At 53.1% G+C, this 27,219-nt stretch overlaps 2 protein-coding genes across 3 annotated transcripts in view; one reads left to right on the plus strand and one right to left on the minus strand.

Annotated features, from left to right (window-relative positions):
* Positions 1 to 10,573: 10,573 nt before the first annotated feature.
* Positions 10,574 to 18,524, plus strand: CD74 (CD74 molecule). Of its 2 annotated transcripts, XM_040972608.1 has the most exons (9): positions 10,574 to 10,738; positions 14,415 to 14,587; positions 14,710 to 14,789; positions 15,235 to 15,297; positions 15,900 to 15,995; positions 16,302 to 16,389; positions 17,226 to 17,417; positions 17,783 to 17,848; positions 18,066 to 18,524. In XM_040972608.1, exons 1-9 carry the CDS (start codon positions 10,662 to 10,664, stop codon positions 18,071 to 18,073), a joined length of 843 nt encoding a protein of 280 aa, XP_040828542.1. In that variant the 5' UTR covers positions 10,574 to 10,661; the 3' UTR covers positions 18,074 to 18,524. The 2 variants fall into 2 exon arrangements, with proteins under 2 accessions (XP_040828542.1, XP_040828550.1); XM_040972616.1 differs by lacking the exon at positions 17,226 to 17,417 and having other exon boundaries at positions 10,577 to 10,738.
* Positions 18,525 to 19,851: 1,327 nt separating this feature from the next.
* The window catches only part of TCOF1 (treacle ribosome biogenesis factor 1), a 30,279-nt gene continuing 22,911 nt past the window's right edge, over positions 19,852 to 27,219 (minus strand). The window contains exons 21-28 of the mRNA XM_040972595.1: positions 26,244 to 26,357; positions 25,765 to 26,002; positions 25,235 to 25,314; positions 24,190 to 24,370; positions 22,159 to 22,686; positions 20,566 to 20,663; positions 20,103 to 20,176; positions 19,852 to 19,941 (exon numbers count right to left, since the gene is read on the minus strand). Of these exons, the coding sequence (XP_040828529.1) occupies positions 20,144 to 20,176; positions 20,566 to 20,663; positions 22,159 to 22,686; positions 24,190 to 24,370; positions 25,235 to 25,314; positions 25,765 to 26,002; positions 26,244 to 26,357 (1,272 nt within the window). The 3' untranslated portion in view covers positions 19,852 to 19,941; positions 20,103 to 20,143. The remainder of the gene's footprint in view (positions 19,942 to 20,102; positions 20,177 to 20,565; positions 20,664 to 22,158; positions 22,687 to 24,189; positions 24,371 to 25,234; positions 25,315 to 25,764; positions 26,003 to 26,243; positions 26,358 to 27,219) is intronic.

Here is a 27,219-nt window from a genome sequence, read left to right on the forward strand (position 1 = left end):
GGGAGCACCTGGCCCAGCGCAGTGACTCAGTTGGCTGGTCCTTTCCCTGCAGGCGTCAGGATCCCATGTGGTTGCCAATTTGTGACTTAGATGCTCCAGTTCCCTTCCAGTCTCCTGCTTGTGACCTGGGAGGGTGACAGAGGATGCCCAGGGCCTTGGGACCCTGCACCCTAATAGGATACCCAAGTAGGCTCCTGGCTCTGGATCAGATTGGCTTGGCTCCAGCTGTTGCGGCCACTTGGAGAGTAAGCCAGAGGATTAAGAATCTTTTGTCTCTCTTCTATAAATCTGCCTTTCAAAAAGATATGTTTTTCTTATTATGTAGACGTGTGTGTATGTGTGTGTATATATATATATATTTAAGAACAAAACAAGAATGAAGTACTGTCTTTCCTCCTTCTTGGCTCATCTTCCTTCTCCCTTAGGTCCACATGCCACACTGGGCCAGCCCTGCATACCTGCTCCACGCCCACTGTCGCTGGAGCATATGCGACTTGTTTTGGTCAGGAGCCGGGACGCAAGCACCTGGAAAGCCCCAGCTTCTGCTGAAGTCAGGGTGCAGTCAGAGGTCCGGCCCTGGCTCGGCCCCTCCTCTCTGCCTGTGCTCAGATGCACTGTGACTTTCTGTTCCTCAGTGTGATAAGCGCTTCCCATTTTACGAACACCAGGATCTTTGCCACTGCGCCTGCCACGTGATGGCTCAGCAGGGTCTTGTCGCACCACTTGGCCCCAGACTGGCCCTTCTGGCTCCCTGTTCCCTTTCCTCCATGTGCTGCCTCTGTAGCCTCACTGCGGCCTCCTGACAGGCTCTCCGCCTCCAGCTTCGCATTTGGCCACACCATCTCCTACCACAAGACGTGAGCTCCCCAAGGACTGCTTCCTTGCTTTGGTCATTCCTGTATCCTGAGCCTCCATAACCCAGAACAAAGCAGTAATGGGCACGTACCTAGGGTAGGACAGGAGGGATGGCACCTCCCTCCTCTCTGGAGGGAGCCAAGGACGCCCCACACAGGGAGGATGGTGGACTGTGCCTGGGGGTACACTGCCTGTCACTTGAGGGCAGCTCCTCAGGGACTCTTGGGGACCAACAAGGAGTGCAGAGAGGCTCCTGGGTGAACTGACCAGAACTCTGTCCTCTTGGGTGATCACCTAGGCTAGCTCAGAGGGTGAGACTCCCAAGGTTCCCCCAAGGGAGGGTGAAGTGCCTCTGGCCCTGCTGAGCAGCTAGCACTGTCTGCATGCACTCATGCTCCCAGATCAGACTCAACACGCTTGCAGAAAAAGCTGGATCTCTGAGTTGGCTCCTACTGACTGCACACTTTTTCTGTGACAGGCGAGTGTGTGTCCGCTCAGTTCAATAACCTGATTTGACAGATTCTGTTAGCAGGCCTGCTTGTTAGGGTGAGGAACCCGTACAGTGCGGTTGAAGGACTTGCTTAAAATCACACATCTGAGGTGCGTGTTTGGTGCAGTGGTTATGACGTCACTTGGTATACCTGCATCCCATGTCAGAATGCCTCGGTCCAAGTCCTGGCTCTGCTCCTGATTCCAGCTTCCTGCTGAGGTACACTCTGGCAGGCAGCAGGTGGTGGCTCAGGCAGTCCAGGGTCTTTGCTCCCAGCTGGCACCTATCCCAGCCTCAGCTCTTAAAGGCATTTGGGGAGTGAACCACCAGATGGAACCGACACATGCTTTTTTTGAGGCAGATAAAAAAAATAACTACAGAAAAAGATGTCCACATCCTATTTTGAAGTTCCTGGGTTTAAAGTCCCTTCAGGCTCCAAGTTCCAGCTTCCTGCTAATCTGGAGTCTGAAAGACAGACATGGTAGCTTGGATAATTGGGTCCCTCCACCCATATGGGAGCCCTGGACTGTGTTTTTAGTTCCTTACCTTTTCTTGACCAATCCCAGCCATATGGGCACTCAGGGAGTGAACCAGTGAATGGGAGAGTTCTCCTTTTGTGACTCACTTCCCTCTTTCTGCCTTTGAAATGAACAATTTTTTAAAAAAGAATCTCATGTAGTATTAAAATTCCATTGCCATAACTAGGAAGAACAGTAACAATTCTCAAATACCACCTGATATTCAGTCCATGTTCAAAATTTTTCGATTTCTGAGCCCAGCATGGTAGCCTAGCAGCTAAAATACTTGCCTTGCACATGCTGGGATCCCATATGGGCACTGGTTCTAATCCTGGCGGCCCCACTTCCCATCCACCTTCCTGCTTGTGGCCTGAGAAAGCAGTCGCGGATGGCCCAAAGCCTTGGGTTCCTGCACCTGCATGGGAGACCTGGAAGAATTTCCTGGCTCCTGGCTTCGGACTGGCGCAGCACTGGCCATTGCGGTCGCTTGGGGAGTGAATCATTGGACGGAAGATCTTCCTTTCTGTCTCTCTTCCTCTCTGTACATCTGACTTTGTAATAAGAATAAATAAATCTTAAAAAAAAAAAAAAAAAGATCTTCCATTGACTGGTTCACTCCCCAAATGTAGCTGAGTCAAACCAAAACCAAAAGCCAAGAGCGTCTTGATCTCCCGTGTGACTGCAGGGTCCCATGGCTTTAGGCCATTCTCTACTGCTTTCCCAGGCCACAAGCAGAGAGCTGGAAGGGAAATGGAACATCTGGAACAAGAATTTGCACTCATATGGAGTGCCAGTGCTTGCAGGTGAATCATCACACTGGCTGTTTTAACAGCTGCCCTGCAGGGCTCAGTCCTGGCTCCGGAGACCTTGCTGACCTTGCTGTGTGACCCTGGGCCAGTCCTGTGTCCCCTGTGAGAACACTCGGTCATCTGGCTTCCCTTTTACCCTAAATTCACATGCTTCTGTCATTCTCTCTTTGAGGCATGGGTGCATGGGACAGGGGCCCCCGGGACTTGTGGAACAGCTGAGAAGTGGTCGCTCTTCCCCTGTTAGGAGAGACCAGGAGCTGTGCTCCAGCCCACTCAGGGTGGCTCAGCCCTTCCAGCTGGCTCAGGCTTTAGCCTCCTAAGGGCAAGGACAGGGTGACCTTGAGATGACCCTCAGCTTGATCCTAAAGTTACTGCACAGGAAAAGGGCTTCAGACAACCATTTCATCATAGCCACCTTAGAATTGGTGGCCTTTGATGTATTTTTTCTTTATTGTAAATTTAGATTTGCTTTGTGCCACTAGCAGACACTGAGTGCTTTGAGAACAGCATTCTGCTGAGGCCTTTTGCAGGTAGGGCAGCAGTCAGCCCAAAGCCAAGGCCGCCAGGGTAAGTGGTAGTCTTAAGCTATAGCGGAGGTTGTTAGGCATTCCTCAGCAGCTAGAGCAGACAGACCAGCGTTAGCTGCCTGGGAATGAAAGGTGTGGGAGTGTGTGTTGTATACTGTGTACACAGCGTTGGTGGTGGTTGGCGGGAGCCAGCACCCCAGGCAGCACATGTTCCTAAAGTAATTGGCCACGTGCCCTGCTCTCCTCTCTGGGCATGTGATGATCCACCTGAGGACTCCTGGCTGGGGCGGTGAGGCGTCAGAACCAAGCCCCACACAGGTGAATGAAGTTGTTAGGACACGTGGTTCCCGGATGGATAAAAGCCGTCTCCGGGACAGGCCTGGACTCTTTCTCTGAGAGGAGCCTTCTAGCCTGCCGCTTTCAAAAATTTTCTCAACTCTTTCCTATCATTAAGAGCCACCCAGATGGGACTGGCATTGGACTGGCCACTCACATGGAGTAAGAATTCCTTTGCCTGCCAACTTTCGTAAACCTCTTCTCATACCTTTTCTCTGTGTGTGCTACTCAGTCTTCAAACCCTGACTTACGGTGTGGGGGTTGCAGCATATGGGGCTAGAATAGGGACCCTGGCCAAGTCAGGATTGCCACAGCTACAGGGAACCAAGACTGAGGAATCGGGCGGCTGTCGAAGCACAAAATATCCTGTGGTTGGGACCACCACTAGTTTAGAGAGCTTTGTTAGGATCATGGACAGAATACAAAATTATGTAAGCAGCCAGCAAGGTATAGGAATCAGGTGACTGCATCTCATTATTCCTCAATCCCTTGTGAAACTTGGTTACTAGGGACCCTTGAAGAGGAAGGAAAGGAAAAGGAACGATTAACTTGAAGCAGCTACTTAAAGATATTCAATATCGCAGAAAAATAAAAGAAAAACTTGATAAGCTCCTTGTCTATAGAGGTCTCTGGGCTCTGAATTTGTCAACATGAGCCTTGATAAGCTATGGAGCTCTGTTTGCTACTGTCCTGTAGTACAGAAAGATGTACAAAATCTTGGTGTAGTTCCTAAGAAAACCTTTTACCAGCCACAATGTGATTCTCAATTTATGTCTTTAACAAAGCATGACTGGTACTATTCTTAAATGTCCTGTCTTCCAAACATTTCCCTGACACTCTGAGGTTGCAATAGTTTGAGAAAGTAAAAGTAATTCGTTCCCTACCTGGATCCAAAAACTTTAAACACCTTTCGTAATTCAAAACTATCTTAAAAGTAGCTTGAAGGTAAAATTCTGTGTGGTATTCTGAAAGATTTTTCTCTATTTAGAGGCTGTCAGGGTTGTTTGTAATGTAAATTAAAGGAGCCAGTAGGTAGGAAAAATCAGGAGTTAATCTTTTTTGTAACTGGCCTAGGCAACAAAGTTTTTTTGCATCTCGAAAGTTTCCTGTTACTGAAATAATTTAATTGCTTTCCATAGCTTTCGGTAAAATGTTCATGTCTAATTTTTACTCTGACCAAATGGCTTAAACCTTTAACTTTTCAATATCTAAAATTCTAAAAGCTGAGGCTTTGACATAGGAGCTTTCAGCTGGGTCACTGGAACTCTCCCCAGATAAGGCTCTCAGCTGGGAGAGGTTATAATGACTTACTTCATGCCTTGTGCTGTCTGAGACTAGATGAGGCTGCACCCCGAGAACACGCTCTCATAGGAGCTGCTGAAACAAGCCTCCTAAAATACCCTGCCTCTGTCCTCCAGCCACAGCCCCTCTCAGCAGGAAGCAGCCGGAAGGGCCATGGCCCCCATTTCTCTGGCAGCGATTGGGGTATATTCTGGGAGAGGGAATGTAAGGAGTTGGATAAACTAATAGACAGTTTGCTCAACAAGAGCAATAAGATTTTCCTTAGTCATTTAGAGAAATAAAAGGGGAGGGAGGGAAGATGCAGCAGACAGGAACAAAACTCTGCTAGGTGTTCTGCAGTAGTCAGCCAGACCAGCGCCATCTGTCCGAGATTAGATGGAAGCCATGAGAGACGCTGTAGACAAGGTCCATGGTTGGTGGGACCAGAGCCCCAGGGCAGCACGGGCTCTGCCTCCTCCTCTCTGCACCTGTGATGATCCACCTGAGGACTCCTGGCTGGGGCAGTGATTAGACAGTTAACAAAAGTTTCACAGGTGAATCAAGTTGATAGGTAATGTGGTTCCCCAAATGGGTATAGGCCATCCGGGCCAGAATCTGAATTGTTCCTTCTTTTCTCTAGGAGGAACTTGCTACTTTCAAAAACTTCTGTCTCTTATCACAGGTTTCTTCAAACCCTGATTCATTGATGCACTGGCCAAGATACTTTGTAGCAGTTACAAATTCACCCAGTATAAGGAATAATAATCGTGGTACAAGGCTTGTTTGTAAAATGTAGTAGGTCTTCACCCTTTTCACTCCCAAACTTTCTAGCTTCTGATTCATCCCTTTGCATCTCTGAATGTATTGCTGCTTCCTGGTTTTTGCATGTGGATAGCACTGGAGGGCTCTCACTGAGTAGGGCAAGTTGGCACACTCCCTCTTTCTCCCGAAAGCCTCTGTCCAGTGGTGCAGCGGTGGCCAGCGTTTCCAGTCAGGTGATGACATAACTGCTGTTCAGAGCTGAACTGTCTTGTGTATGAGGCTTTCTACTTGTTCCCCACAAAATCAGTTTCTTCAAGAGTTAGTAGAGGTCTTGGATTCTCATTTGACTTTCTTTGATGTCATAATTCAACCCTGTACTCGGAAACTATCTACACAGCCCACAGGCATGTTCAGGATGTTTGTCAAGCTGCTTGAAGAATATTTCCAAGGCTTCCGCTGACCAGGGCTGGGCCTGTTGCTGCTCTTAGCAGTGTCCTGGGGTTCCAGCTTCCCTCTTGTGGGTTGAATTTCACTTCCTTGTAGCCTGTGCCTTTTTCTTTTCCCCCAGTGAAGCACCACCCCCTTTATTTAGATGAAGTGTGCCTATTTTAGAGCTTTTGGGAAGAATGGCATTAGAGAAGAAAGCTTTTTTTGTGCTGGATGACGAAAACATGTTTAAAATTTTACTTTATTTGAAAGGTGGGGAGACAACACTGCCATTTGTTAGTTCACTCCCCAGATGCTTGCCACAGCCCCCTGGGGTCAGGCCAGGTCTGAGCCGGTGCTGCCCCCAAATCACCCCAAACTAGACTGAGGTGTTGCTTTGGGACCCCCAAACCTGGTTCTGCTCACCCGACACACAGAAAGCAGTCAGTTGCTGATGTCAGATGGTGGAATAAAGTGGATGTTCATTGCAAAAATCAGAGCAGAGAACCAGCAGCTATTGCTTAATTCCTGGGCTGCCTGTGGGGTTAAGGAGGTGAAAGTTCTTATAGATTGAAATCGGGGCTGAGGTGTGTGTCCCGCTCATGTTCAAGTTCGTGTTGGGTCAGTAGAGCTTGTGACCTTGCTCTGATTGGTCTGTGGTGCTGTGTTCTTTAGGGAATTTATGGTGGCTAGATTGGACTCAGGTGTCTGAGGGTTACATGTGGGTGGCAGTTACTTTCTGCCCCAGACCTAGAATTTCCCTGCCTAGGTCTGGAAGTCCCCTAGATCTGGAGTGTCCTCCGGACACTGGCCATCAAGGCTTTCTTTTTTTGAGATTTATTTTTATTGGAAATGCAGATTTTTTTAAGAGATTTATTTTATTGGAAAAGCAGATGTACAGAGATGAGAAGAAACAGAGGAGGATCTCCCATCCGATGATTCACTCCCCAAGCGGCCGGAATGGCCGGTGCTGCGCCAGTCCGAAGCCAGGAGCCAGGAACTTCTTTCCGGGTTTCCCATGCAGGTGCAGGAACCCAAGGCTTTGGGCCATCCGCGACTGCTTTCCCAGGCCACAAGCAGAAAGGTGGATGGGAAGTGGGGCCGCCAAGATTAGAACCAGTGCCCATATGGGATCCCGGTGCATTCAAGGCAAGGACCTTAACCATTACACTATCGCTCCAGGCCCCAGGAAATGCAGATTTACAGAGAAGAGGAGATGAAGATCTTCCATAATCTGGCTCACTCCCCAAATGGCCACTTTTTCCAGGTCTCCCACACAGGTGCAGGGTCCCAAGGCTTAGGCCATCTCCTTTCCCAGGCTATAAGCAGGGAGCTGGATGGGAAGTGGAACAGTTAGGACAAGAACTGGAGCTCCTATGGGATGCCAGCGCTAAGAGGTGAAGGATTAGCCAGTTGAGCCAATGCCCTGGCCATCAAGGTTTTACCTATTGACGAAGTAAATGACTTGAGTCAGTAAAATTAGAATCCCTTAGGGCCAGCCATATAATTCCCTCAGTTCAGTGAATTTCCTTTTTTTTTTTAAGATTTATTTATTTATTTTTATTACAAAGTCAGATATATGGAGGAGGAGAGATAGAGAAGGAGGATCTTCGTCCGATGATTCACACCCCAAGTGAGCACAACAGCCAGTGCTGTGCCGATCCGGAGCCAGGAGCCATGAGTCAGGAACTTCCTTCAGGTCTCCCATGCGGGTGCAGGGTCCCAAAGCATTGGGCCGTCCTCGAGTGCTTTCCCAGGCCAGAAGCTGGGAGCTGTATGGGAAGTGGAGCTGTCGGGATCAAAACTGGCGCCCATATGGGATCCCGGTGTGTTCAAGGTGAAGACTTTAGCTGCTAGGCCATGCCGCCGGGCCGGGCCATAAGATTTATCTTTATTGGAAAGTTAGATATACAGTGAAGAGGAGACATAGAGAGGAAAATCTTCCACCTGTTGATTCACTCCCCAAGCAGTTGCAATGACTGGAGCTGCACCAATCTGAAGCCAGGAGCCTCTTCCAGATCTCCCATGCAGGTGCAGGGTCCCAAGGCTTTGGGCCGTCCTTAACTGCTTTCCCAGACCACTAAGTAGGGAGCTGGATGGGAAGTGGGGCCACTGGGACTAGAACTGGTACCTACATAGGATCCCAGTGCGTTCAAGGTGAGGACTTTAGTTGCTAGACTACCACGCTAGGCCCAGTGAATTTTTTTTGGTGAGGGACAGTCAAGGACACCTTGGACTAAGGGGGACAGTTCAAATGTTACCTCTATTTACATTATTGGAATTTGGTCTCACCAGGAGCTCAGAACTCAGTGGGGACATCAGAGGCACTCAAATACTTGAGCTGTTGCTTGCTGCCTCCCAGGGTGTGCGCAGGCAGGAAGCTGGAATCAGAAGTGGTGTTGAGACTTAAATCCAGGCCCTCCAACATGGGAGGTGGGTATTCCAGGTGGCATCTGAATGCTATGCCAAATGCCTTCCGTGAAAATGTCTTAATTATTCTTCCATATCCATTCAGTACTTTGAGTCTGGGGTGAAAATCATACTCCCATAGGATTTTGAAGGTATTGGGTGATTAACTCTGGTTTCAGGTTCCTGTCATATAGTCTAAAGTCGTTCTGATTACTGACCCCTTATCTGTTTATTTATTTTTTTAATCTTCAGACTATTTTCTAAAATCACACAGTGCCATGAACACCTTGGTCTTTGCTCTTTGGGCCCTCTCTGGACATTACCATGTCCCAAGTTCTGGGAACTGTGCTGAATTATCTCACAAACAGCTTATTTCCCCCAGGTTTCTCTCTCTTCTCTATTTCTGGAACTTGGAGAGTTGGCGGTTAGGTCTCCAGGACCGGCCTTTCATTCTCCTATCCTTGCTCTCAATTTTCTTCTTTATCTCTGTGGGCGACTCCAGGGGAAGGTTGAAAAAAGCAGCATTTGATCACTGGAGCCCTGGCTGCTGTAGGGCCACCCTCCCATCTTCAGTGCCCAGGGGCTGTCTTGTGCTCCTCTGGCATGGACCCCTTTCTGGCATCAGCCTCCCACCCCTCACATCTTGTGGGTGGCCAGCCGTGCTGTCTCCCTTCTGTTTCTTTCAGCCCCTATTGTGGCAAAGGTTCTCTTTAGTGCACCGCGAACTTAGGTGGTTTAAAACCCTAAGGGCAGCTGTGCACAGGGAGTCTGCCTTACCCACCCAACGGTTCCCACAGGGTCAGAAGTTCAGTGTGCCCCCATCCCCATCTCCTGTAGCTCAGGGGACTTTGTGGGGGTGAAGGCAGGTTACTCAGCCTCCCTGCTGGATATGGGGAGTGAGTCTCCAGGCCTGTCTCAGGGAGGGGAGTTAACAAGTGTGCCACTGCTGGCTGTTCACAAAGGATGAAGATGATGAGGCACTTAAGACCTGGACCAGGAGTGCAGGCACTGTGTCCCTGTGAGCCTGGGGGTGCCCCACTCCTGGCATACAGCTCCATGGTTGTTGCCTCTAACTCTGTGGAGGTTCTGTGGTATAGACTTGACTTGATGGTGTCTTCTTTTTCTCCACTCTCCTCTCTGAGCTGAGTGGGTTTCAGGTCTAAAAGCCCTGGTTGTCCAAGCCCTGGGTTTCTCTCTCTGATATTGGCCCCATTCTGAAGGTATGTGAGTCCTCAGGCAGCCAGTCACGTCACCATTGAACATTCTGCACCCCAGAGGTTCTGGGAGCCTTAGGGGCAAAGGTTGCATTTTTTTTTTCTTGTTAATGTTACAGTTCTCAAACCCCAGAGAGCAACACAGATGAAACTGCCCCAGCTGGGCACTCCCTCTGTCCTCCCAATAGAGGTTCCCCACTCCTTTGCCTCAGAATCATGTGCCTCGGAATCATGCCACCTGAGCAGAAGAGCAGGAGGAGGATAACGTGGGCCCCATTCCCATTTCCTGGCTGTTCAAATCCCCAGGCAAGGACACAGCCTTCCAGAATTCTAGGCTCCCTGTTGGAAGATGGCAGTGACAGCACAGTCCCAAAGGGGTCACTAAATAAGTGGCAGGACACAAGCCAAATGAAATGACTGGCATGGTGCCTGGCCCCCGGGAGGCATAGGGAGCAGTGGCGAGGCGTAGGGCCAGAGCCAGAAAGTCAAGGACCCTTAGGCTCAATACCTGCTTGAATTAGATGGGAATGCAGGGAACTTGGAGTTCCCCATTTTGAGGATGATGCAAAGGGAGGCCAGGGAGAAGGGTACTTGCCCAAGCTCACATAAGTGCACAGCTTTATCTGTACCTGCTCACCTGTGTGGATGAGATAAAGACATTTTCTGCTTCACAGTGATTTCCTGGCCTGTTGGCCACAACATTCAAAAAGCCTTGTGAATCCAAAGGTTTGCCTGGAAACAAGTGACGAGGGCCCTGGGCAGCCAATGAGATCAGGCTGGCCTTTTCTACCTGCTTGCGGGGGACTCCCCTTCCTTACTCTGAACCATTAAAGGCAGCTATGCCTAAGCGGGGTATTTCCAACTTGGTGGCTTTCACTTCCACATCTGCCAGGGGGCGTGGTGACCTGGTATAGACGAATCAGATTCTTTGTCAGCACAAACTTCAAGAGGTGACAAGGGGTTCAGGGTTCCAGACACACCAGCAGCAGCAGCAGCAGGTGCCACAGGGCGAGAAGACCAGTGAGGCCAGAAGCATGGATGATCAGCGCGATCTCATCTCCAACCATGAACAGATGCCCATGCTGGGCCAGCGCCCTGGGGCCCAGGAGAGGTATGTGTGAGCCCCAGGAGAGTGCAGATCCTGGGCTGCCCAGAGTCATGGGAGGCTGACCTCAACTCCGCACACCAGGGCTCTCGATTCTGAGCACTCTGTGGCCTGCTTGGAGTTCAGTTCCTTAGAGCAGGGGGTCCTGCCCTTTTTAACAAGGTACACCCCCTCACTATGAAAGCCAGAAGAGAGTTCCAGATTCTCTCCAGATTTTTACACAGTGTTAGGGACTTTGAACGCCCCTTGAAGCTTGGGTTAGAAACTGTGGGCCAGACTTGAAAATATTCTCGTCTAGGTGGGGAAATGGCCTCCTGCCAGTGACTGAGTGGGGGCAGGTGTTTGTCCACATGGAGGATCCAGCAATGTCAGGAAGGGGATTAAGGGGCTCAGGGTGGGTGTGGCTATTCCCCCTCCCATGCAAGTAGCCAGAAGACTTCTGGGGTCTGTCTCCCTGTCTGCCTCACCCATGTGGTGTAACTCCCCAAAACAGCTAGAATGTAGTTCCCTCATTGGCAGTGTCACCCTCATCCCCTTACCTTATCTCCAAAAAGTAATTTCTGGTCTATGGGAACTTGCAGTGAGCTATAATGTCACCTGTTGCCAGGCAGAGGAAGGTTTGGGAGAGACGATCTGAGGTGTCCGAGGGGACAAGGCACCCTGCCTCAAGAGGTCATGAGGACGGCATCCTCAAAGTCTAGGGACTCCAAGGATGGGGGGGCGGACTCCCTGGGGAGCATTGTGGTCTGGCCCAGGTTCTGCTAGGGCCAGAATCTAGGAAAACTTGCTGCTTCTCTCTGTTCCCAACTGCATGTGGACTGTCAGCAGCCCTCAGGCACCATTCGTGTTTTTGTGACCCTATCAGGCAGTATCACCTTAGGTTTACAGAGGGGAGGCTAAGGCTCAGTGTGGAGATTGACCAAGGTCATTACTAGCCGCCAGCAAGTGTGGGAGGCAGAGCATGAACCCAGACTCCCCTGACTGCTAAGGGGGGGTTCACTCCTCTGTTCTGTCACCACACAGGTACAGTTTGCAGAGAAGGGAGGTGGGAGGGGGTACCTGATGAGCTGCAGACCCAGGTGGGCTAAGGGTGCAGAGAAGGTATTCACCCCCCACCCTGTCACCTCTTCAGGTCTCTGATTTTTAAATTGCCATCAGTTACTGCTTTTAAAACTGGACTGGCCTTATGTGCTTAGGCCCTTGCCCCCTGGAGCCTGTCTGAGAGCACCCTTCGCAACCACTTCTGCCCGGCAACATTTGCGTCATGAGTCATGCCGATTCTGGTTGGCTCCTGACTTGGCCAGTTGTTATTTCTTTCAGAAGCAGGTGATAGGAGTTGGAACCCTGCCAGAATCAGGGGACAACTGCTTGCGATGCACAAAGAGGAAGGAAGTCTGATGCTGAAGTTAACTATTTACTCTCTGAGAATAGTACTTGTGGGTTGTTTTATAGAGCACTAACTGTTCTTATTCAAGGGATAAACCCTCCTTTCAGCAGATATCTTAAAGATTTATTTGAAAGGCAGAGTTACAAAGATAGATACTGATGCTGGTCTTCCATTAGCTGGTTCACTCTCCAGAGGTCACAATGATTGGGCCTTTGCCATGAGAAAGCCCTTCTGGGTTTCTCACGTGGATGGCAAAGGTATAAGTATCTTGGCCATCTTCTGACTTTTCCAGAAGTGCTGGGCAGAGGCTGAGTTGGAAGCGGAGCAGCACAATGCTGGTGTTGTGGGTGGCAGCTTACCCACAGTGCCATAAGCTAGCCCCTCAGACTTTCTTCCCTAATCCCACCCACAGTTCCAGAGCAACACCCATGGCTGAGCCAGACTCCAACCCAGGATTTGAGACTTCATGTTCAGTAGGAATGTCTAGAGCCTTAGGCCTCCTGAGAGACTGAGCATCAGGGAAAGGAAGGAATTCCCAAGAGGCCAGAATCGGGGGGGAGGGGGGGTGTGGCGGGGGGGGGCAGGCTGGGAGCTGGGACCCAGGCAAGAAAGATTTCCTCTCAGCCTTAGGGGTCAGGGAACAAGTCCCTGTGTTCCTCAGGGAGACAAAGCACAGAAATATTTTTGCCTCCCTTTTCCCCAGGGTTTTTGCTTTTTTTTTTTTTTTTTTTTTTTCCTTCTAGAAGCTCTCACTTGGCCTGGAAAGTACAGAGCTGGCAAAGACAGCCAGTGTAAATGAGCTTTGTCTGTGACGTCATCAGTTGCTAGGGAGAAGGGTCTCCTGGAGTTCCCTAAACTATCTTGCAGGAAGCCAGGGGCAGTCCCATCCTGATGGTTTCCAGAGGGCTGTGTCTTAATTCATTTGGACAGAATACCACAGATGGTGATTTACAACAAGCAGAAATTTTTGCCTTCAGGAGGCTGGGAATTCCAACGTCAAGATGCAGGCATCTGGTGACAATGGACTCCCTGTGCCAAGCCCTTTGACCAGGGAACCTCATCACACTCCTAGGGGAGCCATCCTGGTGATGCAGTCACCTCCCAACACCTTGCCCCTGATGTGTGTGGTGGAGATACCACCCGTAGGGCAGGTGGATGGAGAACATGCAACAAGAGCCTCACATCCCCACATTGCCAGCTGTGCCAGTGCCCGCCAGGCTACACCCAAGCTCCATGGCCATGAGGCATCCCTGAGCTCTTGAGGGGCTGGTCACTGGCCACCCCAAGTGCGATAAATCCACCCAGGTCACTCAGGCTGAGATGCTTCTTGGTCACAGTCAGACCTGGCTCGCACCATACCCTAGTCACAGAGGTGGGGAACAGGAGTGTGACGGAGGGTGGGAGTGCTGCTCCAGCTGGTGGGAACTTACTTCAGGACACAGGGACCATGTGGGAAGTGCTGTAGCCCAAGTCTCCCACCCCACTCCTAACATGCCAGTCCTGCTTCTCCTTTCTGCGTTTGCCCTATCCTCTGCATCCCAGTCCCATTTCCTTCCCTTTTCTCCTTAAATGACTTCATTGTGGGAGCGGGGCCTTCCCCTTACAAAGTAAATGCACACATCCTTTTTTGACAATTGGAAAACAAAGGGGGGGCAGAGCCATGGTGTAGTGGGTAAAGTTAACAGCATATAGCATCCTATATGTGTGCTGGTTTGTGTCCCAACTGCTCCACTTCTATTTTCGCTCCCCACTAATGTGCCTGAAATAAACAGCACGAGATGGTCCCAGTGCTTGGAAACTGCCACCCATGTGGGAGATTCCAGTGAAATTTCTAGATTTTCCCTGGCCTTTGTGGTTCATCTAGGGAGTGAACCAGTGGATAAAGCAGCTGGCTCTTCTCTCTGTAGCTCTGACTTTCAAATAGATTAATCTTTAAATAACAAAACAAAATGCTCAAACCTTTTCCTTCCCTTATAGGCAGCCTTGACTCTTCATCCCTGCTTGCCATGGCACCAAGGCCCAGACAGGACAGGGACCTTGGCTCATCCCCTCTGAACCTTGCCCCAGGAGAAGCTGCAAGATTTCTCCTTGGGAAGACTTTGGGGGCATGGATAGATGGAAAATGCCAGCAAGCTGCACCCCAGTAACCAGCCAGTTCCTGTGTCTAAAGGACAGGTTTAGCAGGGGTGGCTCATCGGTCGATAGAGACAGGGGTGCATATCCCCTACCCAGCCCACCACTGGGACAGTCACCCCCCCCCTGTGGATTCCCTGATCCACCCCCTTCTCCCCACAGGAAATGCAGCCGTGGAGCCCTGTATACAGGCTTTTCTGTTCTGGTGGCTCTGCTCCTGGCAGGCCAGGCCACCACTGCTTACTTCCTGTACCAGCAGCAGGACCGGCTGGACAAGTTGACAGTCACCTCACAGAAGCTGCAGCTGGAGAGCCTGCGCATGAAACTTCCAAAATGTGCGTGCCCTACCTTCCTCCTGCGGCTCACCCCCTGCTGTCCCACCATCCTCTCCCTGCACTGCTCTGAAACCCCCTCCTGGTGCTGGGACCACACACATGCCATATTCCCTGTTCCACAGCGGCCAAGCCTTTGAGCCAGATGCGGATGGCCACTCCCATGCTGATGCAGGCGCTGCCCATGGAGAGCCTGTCCCAGGGGGTAAGGGTAGCTCTTGGGTTGGGGGGAAGGAAAGTAGCTAGTTTGGATGGGGCACAGGAAGACTGCTGACCCAGGAAAAGCCAAGGGTATCTGAGTGCTGGGGAGGGATGAAGAAGAGGGCTTGGCAAGTGTGTTGTAGAGGAGCCTCTGGGAGCAGTCCATGGAAGGAGTGTCTGATTCCAACCCCCCAACTTTCTGAAGTACTCCTCATGCCCACAGCATCTACAGGTCCCTTTGTCTCAGACCCTGAGTAGCCTGTATGGATATTTCTATACACAACCATGAGCTACTGACGAAGCCCTGGGCAAAAAAGTTTATGCCTATTCAACCATGAAGAAATGGAGGCAGCAAGCGATTAACACCAGCTCTTTAGTGGTGGCTGAGATGCCTGGGCTGCTTGCCCCCCTGCAGGGCCCATCACCAACTCTGTTCCTTACTCCCATAGCCCAAGCAGAATGCCACCAAGTACGGCAACACCACACAGGATTACGTGATGCACCTGCTTCTGGTGAGTGCAAGGCAGCTGCTGAGGGGCCTGTCTACCCCACAAACTGCCCCATGCCTGCATCACTGTGAACCTCAACAGTGCATGCTTGCTAGATTCCTGAAGGACCCTAAGGATGGTCATTCCATGTCCTATGCTGTCCGGCCTCTATTTCTAAGCTGGAGGAAATGAGGCCAAAAGCTTATGGACCCCCATCCTACTCTCCTCTATTTCCACTCTTGTCTACTCTGTGCTGGACACTGTGCAAGGTTCTGGCTCACAGAGGGGAGTCTGGACCCACGTGCTGAGGCCACAGAGACCTCAGGTAGGGTAGGGGACAAGTGACCAGGAAGAGGAGGATTTGTGAGGCACAAGAGCCAGCCTAGCTGGGGGCAGTCATGGAGTGTTCCTGGAGATGAGTGTCTGCTGCAAGAGGACGGGGCTTATGGGTAGAGCTAGCCCTGGAATTTGTGCATCCAGACTGCCCTTATCCTCTGCTTTCCCACCTTGGCTGAGGCCCGGCTCAGGCCCACTCGGGATGGGAGGCAAAGGAACGCAACTTGCATGCTTCACTCCACTTGCCAGGGAACTCTGTTTAACCTCCCTCCTACCCTGCCACTCTGCAGAGGTCTGATCCCCTGAAGGTGTACCCACAGCTGCAGGGGACCTTCCAGGAGAACCTGAAACAGCTTAAGAACAACATGGACGGCTTGAACTGGAAGGTGGGCATGTCTCCCTGTGCCCTGACCCTGTGTCTTGGGCAGAGGGACATTATCAGGATGCTAGGTGGGGTGGGAGCAGAGGGGGCCTCAGCAGCACATACCAAACCTGCAAGGTTGATGGGGGGTTGGGTTGAGGAACCATCTGGCTAAGCCGTGTGGGTTTCGACAGGGAACCAAGCCACAGCTGGATTGCTGGTGCTGAGGATCCATCTGGTCCGCCACGTTTCTATTGCCAGGGGCAGAGTAAGGCAGGTTGGGGTTTGGAGATGGCTACTGACCCCATTTCCCTGCCTCTTCCCTGACTAGATCTTTGAGAGCTGGCTGCACCAGTGGCTCCTGTTTGAGCTGAGCAAGAACTCACTGGAGGAGAAGCTCACCCCAGCTCCAACCAAAGGTTCAGGGCGGGGGAGTTTTGGGGGACAGGGGAGGGCCTTGTGGAGCCGTCAGGCAAAATGCCCCAGAAGCCGCCTTCCCACCTCTGTCTCCTGCCTGTTTCTCTGGGCTCAGGCAGCCTGTGTGCACTGCTGCTCTTTCACATGGTGATGGCCCACAGGGGACTGAGGCCTGCCTTCCTGTGGGGACCTCCCTTGTGGAGGACAGCACTGGGTAGAGGGGCCTGCAGCCAAGCCTACCCATGACACACCAGGCCAGAGTCCTCATGCCGACTGCCTGAGTGGTGCTGCCCGCAATTCTGGGGAAGAAGCCCAGGTCACCCGGCCCTGGGATGACATAGCTGGAGACCCTTCAAGGTGCTTGCTATTTGTTGTGCTGCTTCAGGCGGGTCTTCCCTCTGAGCTTTCAGGGTCCTGAGGTGAAAGGTCAAGAGTACCCCCACCAGGTTCACAGGAAGGGCCTTATAAGCTACTGTGCCCAACAGCCAGTTATCTCCAGATGCCTTCTGCCTCGTTGCCGGCATAGGGTTCCCCTTTTTTGTAGCTGGGCAGCCCCAGAAACAGGCAGCTTAGCCCTACCAAGGTGGCCCATAGCTGTTCTCTGCAAGTCACAATCACACTTGGGATTCCAAACATTTAAGGACTTGAAGAAGGAATCATCAAGTTCTGGAGTCAATTAGCCACACAGCCCTTCACTTCCCCTTCTGATCTTGTTAGGCCTCAGTTTGCTCGTCTGTATGATGGGTGGTGGGAGTAGCATTGCTTGGGCAGAAGGCATGAGACCTGCAGCCATGGAGTGTGGGTCTCACCATGTCTTCAACCATGCCTGTCGCTTCAGCACCAGGCAAGTGCCAGGAAGAGGTCAGCCGCATCCCCGATGTCCACCCGGGCAAGTTCAAACCCCAGTGCGACGAGGACGGCAATTACATGCCGCTCCAGTGCTTTGGCAGCATCGGCTACTGCTGGTGCGTCTTCCCCAACGGCACCGAGGTGCCCCACACCAGGAGCCGCGGGCGCCATAACTGCAGTGGTAAGCAGTGGCCAGGAAGGCTGAGGCCTGAGCTCCCTCCCGGGGCCAGGACACCGGGGATGGCAGCTGCAGGCAGTTCCATGCCCAGCCCTCTCTGCATCCCACTGTCCTTGTCACTTCGCTCCTCTTACATGCACGCTCAGCACCCACAGCCATCCATGCACTGGTCTCCAGCACCCAGGTGTCCCACAGACGCATCATGTTGACCTTGCCCTTTGATCTTCAAGCTCTTCCCACACTTCCTCCTAGGCACCTGCTCTGCCACACACTAGGGCTGCAGTCCCTTTAAGTACTCCAGGACACTGTGCTGGTGGCAGGGATGGGAGGGACTGAACGTAACCAGCATATCTGCTGCTGCTTTGCAGAGCCGATGGAAGGCGAATACTCCTCTTCGGGGCTGGGCATGATGGGCAAGCCGGATCTGAGTGCAGGTGAGGGCCCTGCGCAGGGGAGTCTCATTGCCAGCAGCCTCCCAGGGGCGAGTGCTTCACAATGGGGATGCAGGCCAGGGGCTGGCACAGCCTGAATGCAGCCTGGGCAGGGGTTAGTGGAGGGTGCAAAGTCTTTGGTGGTCCTGGGATAGGGAAGGGGGACAGACAACCAACAAGTGACCTTGACCAACACCAACCTGCAGCGTTTCTCTCCTAGATATCTGAGAACCGCAGTGGCCGCCTCCAGCAGCCAGCCAGCTCTGCATGCCATTGCTTCCTGCTCCCCTCCACCCCCAGTCCCTTCCATCTCCCACCCTGAATCTTATCCTGTGAAGACTCTGGTGCCTGACTCTGTCACAACAGCATGGACAGCAGTGCTCAAAGGCCACTGCCTCTAACTTGAGCAAACGCTAGGCAGATTCCCATCACTGCCTCTAGGATCCAGGTCACGGAAGAGGTGGGAAGGCACAGGAAGAGGGACACCCTGTTCCTAAATCCAGGATGGACACATCAGTGTTCCTACCCTACCAGCTTTGGCCTCAGCTTCTTGGCCCGTTCACCTGGGGAATAACCACCCACTTGTTCCCTTCTCCAGTCTCACTCCCTGCCCACCCCATTCCACCCCTGTTAACAGCCCCCAGGGCATGGCTTACAGAATAAACAGTAGGAGGTAGGATACTCGGGCTCTGGTTCTTCTGTTGGGGTCCAGCTCTTTATCACAAGGTCTCTGAAGACCCTAAGCCCAATCATCCTGGTGGTGGGGCTGTAGCCCAGAGGCCTGGGGTCCAGGGCACCTGTGTTCTGCGGACACACATGTGGCTGCCAACACACATGAAGATTTCTTTCAAAGGGAAACAGGTCTTGCCCCATGTTCTAAGTGCAAGTTCTTAGTCCCACGTTCACTTCCTCATACCCCCGACTAATGTCTGCTTAGACCAGCATGTGTATGAAGACAGAAGCACCTGGGGCTGGGGGTGGTGGGCCTGACAGGAGGGGCTGAGATTGGCTCTAGCCAGTTGTTGCCCACAGGGGTATAGTCCTGCTGCCAGATTCGCAGCTTTTCAAGAGCTACCAATCCAGAGCTTCAGTGAAACCATCGCATTCTAGAAGGCAGCCTGGCTGCAGGTCGGCAAAACCTGCAGAAGCTTGCTGCGGCCTTTGCCCCGACTCACACACAACCAGCCGGGCTGGGGGCACAGCCCTTGACCCTCCAGGCTGGCAGCCCTTTCTTGAACTGTCCCTGGCTGCCTGACGGGAGGCGGAAGCCATGGAGAGCACTCCAGCATCACTATGGTCCCACAGTGCTCTGGGGTGGTGGTGGTGGTGGTGGTGAAAGGCCTCTGTGTCTGGGCTGGAGCTATAGGTGTCCTCTCCACAGTCATACCCAGGTCTAGAGCTCGGCCCCTTACCTTCACCACCATGAAACCGCCATTTCCTGGGCATGTAATTTTTCTGTCCCTGTCCAGCTATCCTCTGCCTTGGAACACTGGGGTGGGATGTCCCTTCTATTCCTCACCACTGGCATGCCCATGATCTCTGGCATCCAGACACCTGCTGTGGCCACCTGAAGCCTTCCCCACCACTTCAGCTTCCCTGAGACCCCACTGCTGGTCCCCTGTCCCTCTTGGCCTGGGGGTGGGCGGGGCAAAGTGCCCCAGAGGCACTGGGAACACACAGTTTCCTGTAGGTCTTTTATTTTTTTGAGTTTTTAAAAAACCAAATCAAACCACAACTGGAAAAACTGGCAAAAGAAGGACAAGACCTCAGGACAAGCTGGGGCTCCTGGGGTTGGAGCGGGCTGGCTGGTGGGAGTCCTGAGGCCTTTGGGTAGGTTGGCTTCAAACAGCAAGAAACAGGTCCCTTAAAAATATATATATTCTGTACACATCTAGTGAAGGCATCTCAGGCCGTGAAAGATGGGCCCACTTCCTTCTTGGGCCAGCCTTCCTGTGGACTCACTGGCTTGGCCAGGGTGGAACCCCAGGGTTGGATAGCTTCTGCTACGAGGGAGGAAAGTTAAAATTCAGTTTCAGCCCATGGCAGGCAGAGGTCAGAGGCATGGGGGTCATCACCACTCAGCAAAGAAGAGATCCCTAGAAAGGAAATACCCAGATGTAAGATTTCCTGACCCTTCTCTACCTGGCATCTCCAACACGTGGGAGGGACATGTGCCAACCATGGCACGTGGGTGAGGATGGCTGCCACCCCAGCTCCAACCACCCTCCACCATCAGAAGCAGGCCCTGTCCTCCCACCTGGCTGGTCAGGAAGTGTAACTGCACCTTCTGCTGGCCCCTCACACCGCCTGCACCTGCTCGGCCGCCTTCTTCTGTAAAGAGGGAAGTGAGAGGGTGGTTGTACCCGCAGTCTCTCCTACCTTCCACTGCCCACCTCCTCCTTCATGGGGGCTGCAGGGATACCTGGGGCCAGGGACTCTGTGTCCTACAGGGCAGGTCAAGGCTCTATGCCAACAGCAGCTCAGCTTTCTGAGCCGTGATGCTGGCCACCGTGAGAATCCAGGTCATCCCACATAGAATCGGTCTTGGTACCCAGAAGGCAGAGGGCCCAAGAGGGCTGCCATGCGGGTCAGGCCTCCTGCCTCACAGGACAGGCTCCTGGGGCACACCTCCCCCAGCGGGAAGGGGTGGGGACAGGTCGGGTATGGGATGGGGCCAGGGCTGTGCCCTCTCTCCTGCCAGAGGCTCCTTCGAACTCTACCTTTTTCTTTTTTTTCTTCTGAAACGGTGACTCAGGATCTTTGGCTGAGGCCTTTTTCGCTTTCTTCTTCTTTTCCTTTTTTTCTTTGTCTTTTTTTCCTGAGGGAACAAAGTAAGTTTCCTGAACACCACCAGTGAATCCTGAGTGCTGGGGTCAGTGTTGAGGGGCAGGGCCGGGCACCCAGCTCTCCTCACAGCACAGGAGCCAGTGGGTCAGCCTCAAGTTCTGTGGGCCACCTGGCCTTGGCGACTCTGTGTGATATATCACAGCACTTTATTTCTCAGGGGCAGTTACTGTGGCACAAGGGTTACACTGCTGCCTGCAGTGCCCACATCACATACTGGAATGCTGGTTTGGGTCTCAGCTGCTACTGTTTCCCCTCTAGCCTTCTCCTAAAGTGCCTGGGAGGCAGAAGATGATGGCTGAAGTACTTGAGTTCCGGCCACCCACATGGTGGAGTTCCTGGCCCAGTCCCAGCCTTGCAGGCACCCAAGAAGTAGAGCAGAGAGGGTGGAAGGTCTGTTTTGGTCTTGCTGCCTTTCAAAAAGTAATCCTTAAAATTCTTTATTTTATTCATTTGAAAGGCAGAGAGTTGGAGATCCAGAGACAGATCTTCATCTGCTGGTTCTCCCCAGTGCCTCCCTTGGCTGGGACTGAGCCAGACCAAAAGCCAGAAGCCTCAATCTGACTTTCCCTGAGTGCGTAGCAGGAACCCACATACTTGAGCCACGACCGGCTACCTCCCAGGGTGCACAATTAGCAGTAAGCTGGAATCAGAAGTGGAGGTGGGACTTGAAGCCAGGTTCTCAGATAGGGTTTATGGAATCCCAAGTGGTACCTGAACTACTACACCAAATGTGCACCCCTAAGACGCATGACCTCACTGCAATTGAACTCCTATGTACTTTTTTAAAAGTAAATTGCACATGGGAACCTAGAGCAGTTCTGAGCGCTTTTCTGAGTGCCGTGGGACAGTATCCTTTGGGGGCTGCCCATGTACCCTCACTCTTTCCCATCACTCAGGAGGAATGGGTCCTCCTGGTGATTCTGGGATCCTTAGACACTTTCCTGCTTCTCCAAGCCAAGACAGTCTACACAGAAACCAGCAATGAGGTGTCTCTACTGTTTGGGGCTGTCCTTAGGACAAGGAGAAGCCCCCTGAGCTTGCAGCTGAGCACAGAGCTCAGACATGTTGAGGGCGGAGCTAGTGCTGATTCCGGGTCCACCTGGCACCAGAGGAGCTGGCTGGAGAAGTACATGCCTCTCAGGTCTGTTGTTTTGGGATGGCAGGGAGAAACATCACGGCCTGCCATGGTGGGGTTGGAGCTGGAGCTGGAAGCAGGTGCCTGTGACTGCTGGAGGCAGCTGGATGCACTTTGTGATGTGGAAGCAAGCTGCCCCTAGGGCTCTCCTGCTTTGGAATCTCCTTCTGCCTTGGCTACTAGCTTCCCACACAAACCTGGACAAACCACCTCCCAGCATGCCACAATGCCCTCCATAGGAGAGAGAACAGAGCTGACCCTCCCACCCTGTGGCTCCCTGGCAGTCCCTGGCAGCCCTTGGCACGGCCACAGGAGAAGCCAAATCACTTACTCTTGTCTGACTTTTTCTTCTCCTTCTTGCTCTTGGAGTTGCTTTGGTCTTCTCCCTCGGCCTTCACAGTCCCCAATTCCTCCTCTGGCTTGTCCTTGGCCCCTTGGGAGCCAGAAGGCCCCTTCCCCTTCTTCTTGCTGTCACCGCTTGCTTTGTCTTTCTTGGTCTTCCCCTTAGAAGTCCTAGAGGCCTTTTCAGGGGAAACGGCACCCTCCCCACTCGCCCCAGCCTCCAGCAGCTTCTTCTTCTTGCCCTTGGTGGCTGGCTGTTCGCCCAGCAGCTTCCGCTTGTGGCCCTTTTTGCTGGTTTCCTTGGTGGCGTCCATGGCCTTCTTCTTTTCCTGCTCCAACAGCTCGGTTAGCACCTTCACCACCGAGGCCTGCACCTGGGCCTCGCTCAGGGGCCAGTGCTCATTCAGGAGGCGCTGGGTGATGCTGCTCTGCAGGACCGAGGCCTGGGCACCCAGGGTCCCCTTCTTGGGCTTCCGAGGCTTCTGGGGTGTGGTGCCGGAAGCGGCTTCTTTTCTACCTGTGCAGACAAGAATGTGAGGTCACAGACCTGCGGAAGCTGGTGTGTGGAGGGTACAGGGGAACAGGGGGAGAGCCTGCTTCCTCTGCCAATGGTGCAGAAGAGGAAAGCGCGGCCCTAACCCAGCTCCTGAGCCCACACCTCTCTCCCAGCCTCACGTCCTGATCTCATTTCTGACTTAGATCGTCTCACACTCCAGCCTCCGCTTGGACAAGTTCAGCCTGTGGTTAGTTAGAAAATGACTGGGATGGGAACAGTGGGTCCAGGAGAGGGTGCTATGTCGTGAGTCCAGAGCTAGGGGTGGGAAACCCAGGTTCTGGACCACCCGCTGCCACCCACTTGTTCTGCTCCTCCTGGGGTCTTGGTTTCTGTTTGCAAACTGAGGAGCTGGACTAACAGCAAGGTTCCCTTCATGCCTGGCACACCCCTGGTGGCAGTGAATGCCATGTAGGTGCTCAACTCTGACCACTGCACATAGTGGGGCAATCGCCTCCCGGCCAGAGGTCCTGTGTACACACACGTGGGGGCTGACTAAGCAGGTTTACCGCCTGCCAGAGCAACTTCTGGTGCAGCCTTTGTTTAGAATTTTCCACGCCTCTGCTTGCCTTTGATAATTGTGTGCTGACTACACGTGTTAAAAAAACCTTCAACAGCCCCCTCTAAAATGTCTCCTTGTCGCACCCGCCTCCTACAAAGAGAACGCTGGGGAAAAAAATGAGCAACGGCTCTGCTTCTGACCCAGAATAGGGCGAGCTGCACAGAGGCTTGAGGCCTGGGCCCCATGGTCGCCATGACCCCCCAGGGTTGTGTGGCACAAAGCTCTGTCCTATCAGCACCTGAGGGGGCTCACTGCAAGGAGAGGCAGGAGTCTGACCCAGGCTTTTGGGGACTCATGGCAAGGACCACCTGGAAAAGGATGCAGAGTATACAGCCTGCCCAGGCAGCCTCTCCTCCAGAGCCCACCTCTCTGCTCACCCATAGAGGCCTGAACATGCAGGGACTCCCTGAGCTGTCCTTGCTGTGTCCATCTGAGACACCTGTCTTTCCGCAATGTCCGAGGTGACAAAGCACTCCAGGTCAGGTGACCAGAGTACTCTGTCCATTCAAATACCATGCAGCTATGTTCCATGGGCGGTCATGCTTCACTGCCCCCTGACTCATGTGGCCAAGGCCCTGTGTGAGGGCATGTCTTACCGGTCTCCTCTGTGTCTCTTCCAAATATGGCCCCAGCCTTTGACCAGAGCCGTCCTTAGGCGCTCTATAACCCAGGCCACAAGCCCACTTGCTGGGAAGACAAGTCAGCCGGAAGGTTACAGAGAAACAAGGCCCACTTCACAGGGCCAGACTACAGACACTCCTGCACCCGGAGGTCTACACCATGACCACGAGGCTGCACTTGGACGGGTCCTCGTGGCCACCATAACTGTTCTGCTGGGACTGTTGCTAGGACAAGAAGGGCCCACAGCCCCGGCTCCCCACACTCAGCTGTGGCTGTACACTCACCTTTTTTAGGGGACGTGGTGTCCACTCCTCGTGGGGGCTCTGCCTCCTGCTTGCCATTCGGGTTGTCTTTGGTAGTTGGAGTTGAGAACACTAACGGTTTGGGGTCTGGCCTGGGAGTTGCCTTTGAAACCTGGGAATTGGCTGGCGTCAGCCCAGGGGTCACATAACCTGAGAGGAGAGACTGTGGAAGGCCAGTGTGAGAGAGGCTGCCAACCCAGCCTAGCCCAGCCTAGCCCAGTCTGCCCTCCCACAGGAAGCCTGAAACAAGAAGCCAGACCCCAGCATCCCCAAGACTCCCCAGGACCAGGCCAGCTCTGTCAGTGCAGTGGGTGGGCACTGCAGCCCAGAGCAGGACTTGAGCGTGCACCTCCTCAACTATTTTAATTAATGCACTCTCTAGACAGACACATTGAAAAAGGAAATTTCCTATTATAAATACAAATGGCGGGTTGGCATTTGGTATGGTGGTTAAGTGGCTGTGTGAGCCGCCCACAGCCCATATGGGAGTGCCCAGGGTTCAAGTTTCAGCTGTGTTCTCCATTGTAGCTTCCGGCTCAGGTACACCCTGGGAAGCAGCAGGTGATGGCTCAAGTCCTTGAGTCCCTCCTCTCGCAGGAGAGCCAGATGGAGCCTTGGTTTTGGTCTGGCCCAGCTCAGGCTGCTGAGCTAGCCCACTTGGTGAGTGAATCAGGGGATGAGACTTCTGTCTCAGTCTTACTGCCTTTCAAATAAAACAACAAGAACAACAAAAAAGCCCAAAGCAACACCAGCACCAAAGCCATCAGTCAGCAGCCCGTGCCAGGAACAGAGGACAGCCTCCAAGCAGGAGCATTGCTGTCTGGCACTACCCTGAATACGAGGGAATCCCTGCAATATTCCTGGAGGCAGTCGACCTGCGGCTCCAGTTAAGTGGAACCTCAGGGCAGGGGATAGCTTGGTGTGTCCTGTTGTGTGGGTCCCACTGGGTGGCCCATAGGCAGACAGGACTTGGCCCGGGAATTGCAGTAAGACCCATGAAGCCACCATCCAGGCCCCTTGCGGTTACCTGGGAAGGTGCCACCACCTCGTCGTCACTGGACTCGGAAGTCTCTTCCACCAAGATCTCCTTCCCAGCAGGGACTGCACCTGCTGGAGAAGCATAAGAATCCTGTTGGGAAGGCCCTGCCAGCTGGGTAGGGCAGGGCCCTGCAGGAGGGCCTGAGGACACTCTGGTCTTGGACTGTGGCCCTTACCCACCTGCCCGGGGCTTCCCATGGCTCTCCACCCACAGCAATCCAGCTGAGATGCCTGAACATCCAGGCCTTGCTTTCTAATTCCTGGGGTCCCTCTCATGATTCCCTGTCTTCTCTGGTGGGGTAGCATGAACCTGGAATTTTAGGGACTGGGCCATTAAAGAAAGGAAGCCTAATTCCAAAAAGCCAGCCGTGACCAGGTTTTTGAAATCTTTTGCACTGGGTTCCTGTGGTTGCTGTAGCATGGTCTGGCTGAGGCCACAGAAGCAGCAGAGCCAGAGACCAGAGCTTGCAGCTCCTGCCCTTGGCTTCTGTGTGTTCCCTTTCCCTCCTCTTCCTGTACCTGGCTTGGGGGCCGACTTGGCCAGCGGGGGCCCCTCAGCACCCTCCTCGCTCCCTGAGGAGCTGCTGCTCCTGTCTTCGCTGTGTTTGGAGCTCCTGGGGGCTTTGGCTTTAGGGTGTCCCGAGGGAGGGACAGTGGCCTGCTGGCCCTTGGCTTTTCCAAGCTTGTTGGCCACTCTGGCCTGGAGAGGGGTACTCTGTAGGCCTGTCACAGGGACTGTTCCTGCAGCACCGTCAACCTAATTAGGGAAGAAGAATCTGGGTTAAAACCTGGCATTGCCTGAAAACCTCAACAGGGCTAGGGCGCTGTGCTGCCTCCCAACACTGCTGATGGTGGGCACTGCAATCCCTTCTCACAGATCAGCCTGCTGAGGCCCAGGATTATAGACAAGCACTGGGGTACCCTCCCATCTGCACTCAGGGGCCTCACCTCTGAAGCAGAGCTGAAGGGTGTGGGCCCCTCTGGCCCTCAAAACTCACCCCACTTGAAGACTGGGTTCCAGCATGAGGAGACTGGGCCTGGTTGGCTTTTTGGGCCAGGACCTTCAGGGCAGCCTGGGTCAGTGGGAGGGAGGCCGGGTTCCTCTTTGTTATCTGTGAACAGCAAAGGGTAGCCCTGAGCCTTGCGATGTCACTGAGGCCATGCCCAGATCGGACTGGCATTTGGCTAGGGTGGGAAGCAACCCAGCCTGGAGGATTCAGAAGGACTGAGGAACAGTCCAAAGGGTACTGTCATTCTCTAGGCAGAAGGGGTATTGGGCTTTAGGTTATGGAGCTGGGCTGGTCAGTTCTTAAAGAGTGCAGAGTTTACTTCCAGGCCAGGGGAGGGCAGCGGTTCAGGCACCATAGGAAGCCCCGCACTTGGTCTGGGCTCTCCTCAGAGACACACCTCACGCCTCCTGGTCTCTCTGCTGCCACCCTACTTCCTGCAGCTACTAGCACTTGGGGAAAGCCCCCGTCCACGGCCCCCATGCTCAGTCCCCTCGGCTCCAGTGGCCTGCCTCTAGTGCAGCCTGTGGCTGGCTGCTTGCCCTGTATCTAGGCCACCTTCTGGGAAAGCCTTCTTTACCTAGCTTCCTAAAGCAGGTCACCCCAGTGTGCTCTAGGCCATGTTTGGGTTCCTTCTTGCCACCTCCGGGTCAAGGAGGACTTTATGCTTAATGACTGCTGTCTTGCTGTCTTGGAGGCCCCAAGGTCAGGAGGTCCTCCCTGTTCTGCTCCTGCCCCAGGCAAGGACCACATAAAATGCCCCACAATGGTGACAGGAAGGACAGTAAAGTCACTATCCCAGACATTTAAACGGAGCAACTTTTGTTCATGGTCATTTTAAAACCACAAAGAAGAAAAAAGTTCAACCATTTAGCTGGTCAGGTACCCTGGGAGCAGGGTCAGCTGTGCCCAGGTGTCATATTCCCGACAGCTTGGAAACTTGGTGGCTTGTGGCTGCAAGGCCAGA

The sequence above is a fragment of the Ochotona curzoniae genome, unplaced genomic scaffold (assembly GCF_017591425.1).
Source record: "Ochotona curzoniae isolate NIBS_2020 unplaced genomic scaffold, NIBS_Ocur_1.0 contig_1, whole genome shotgun sequence".
Lineage (NCBI taxonomy): Eukaryota > Metazoa > Chordata > Mammalia > Lagomorpha > Ochotonidae > Ochotona > Ochotona curzoniae.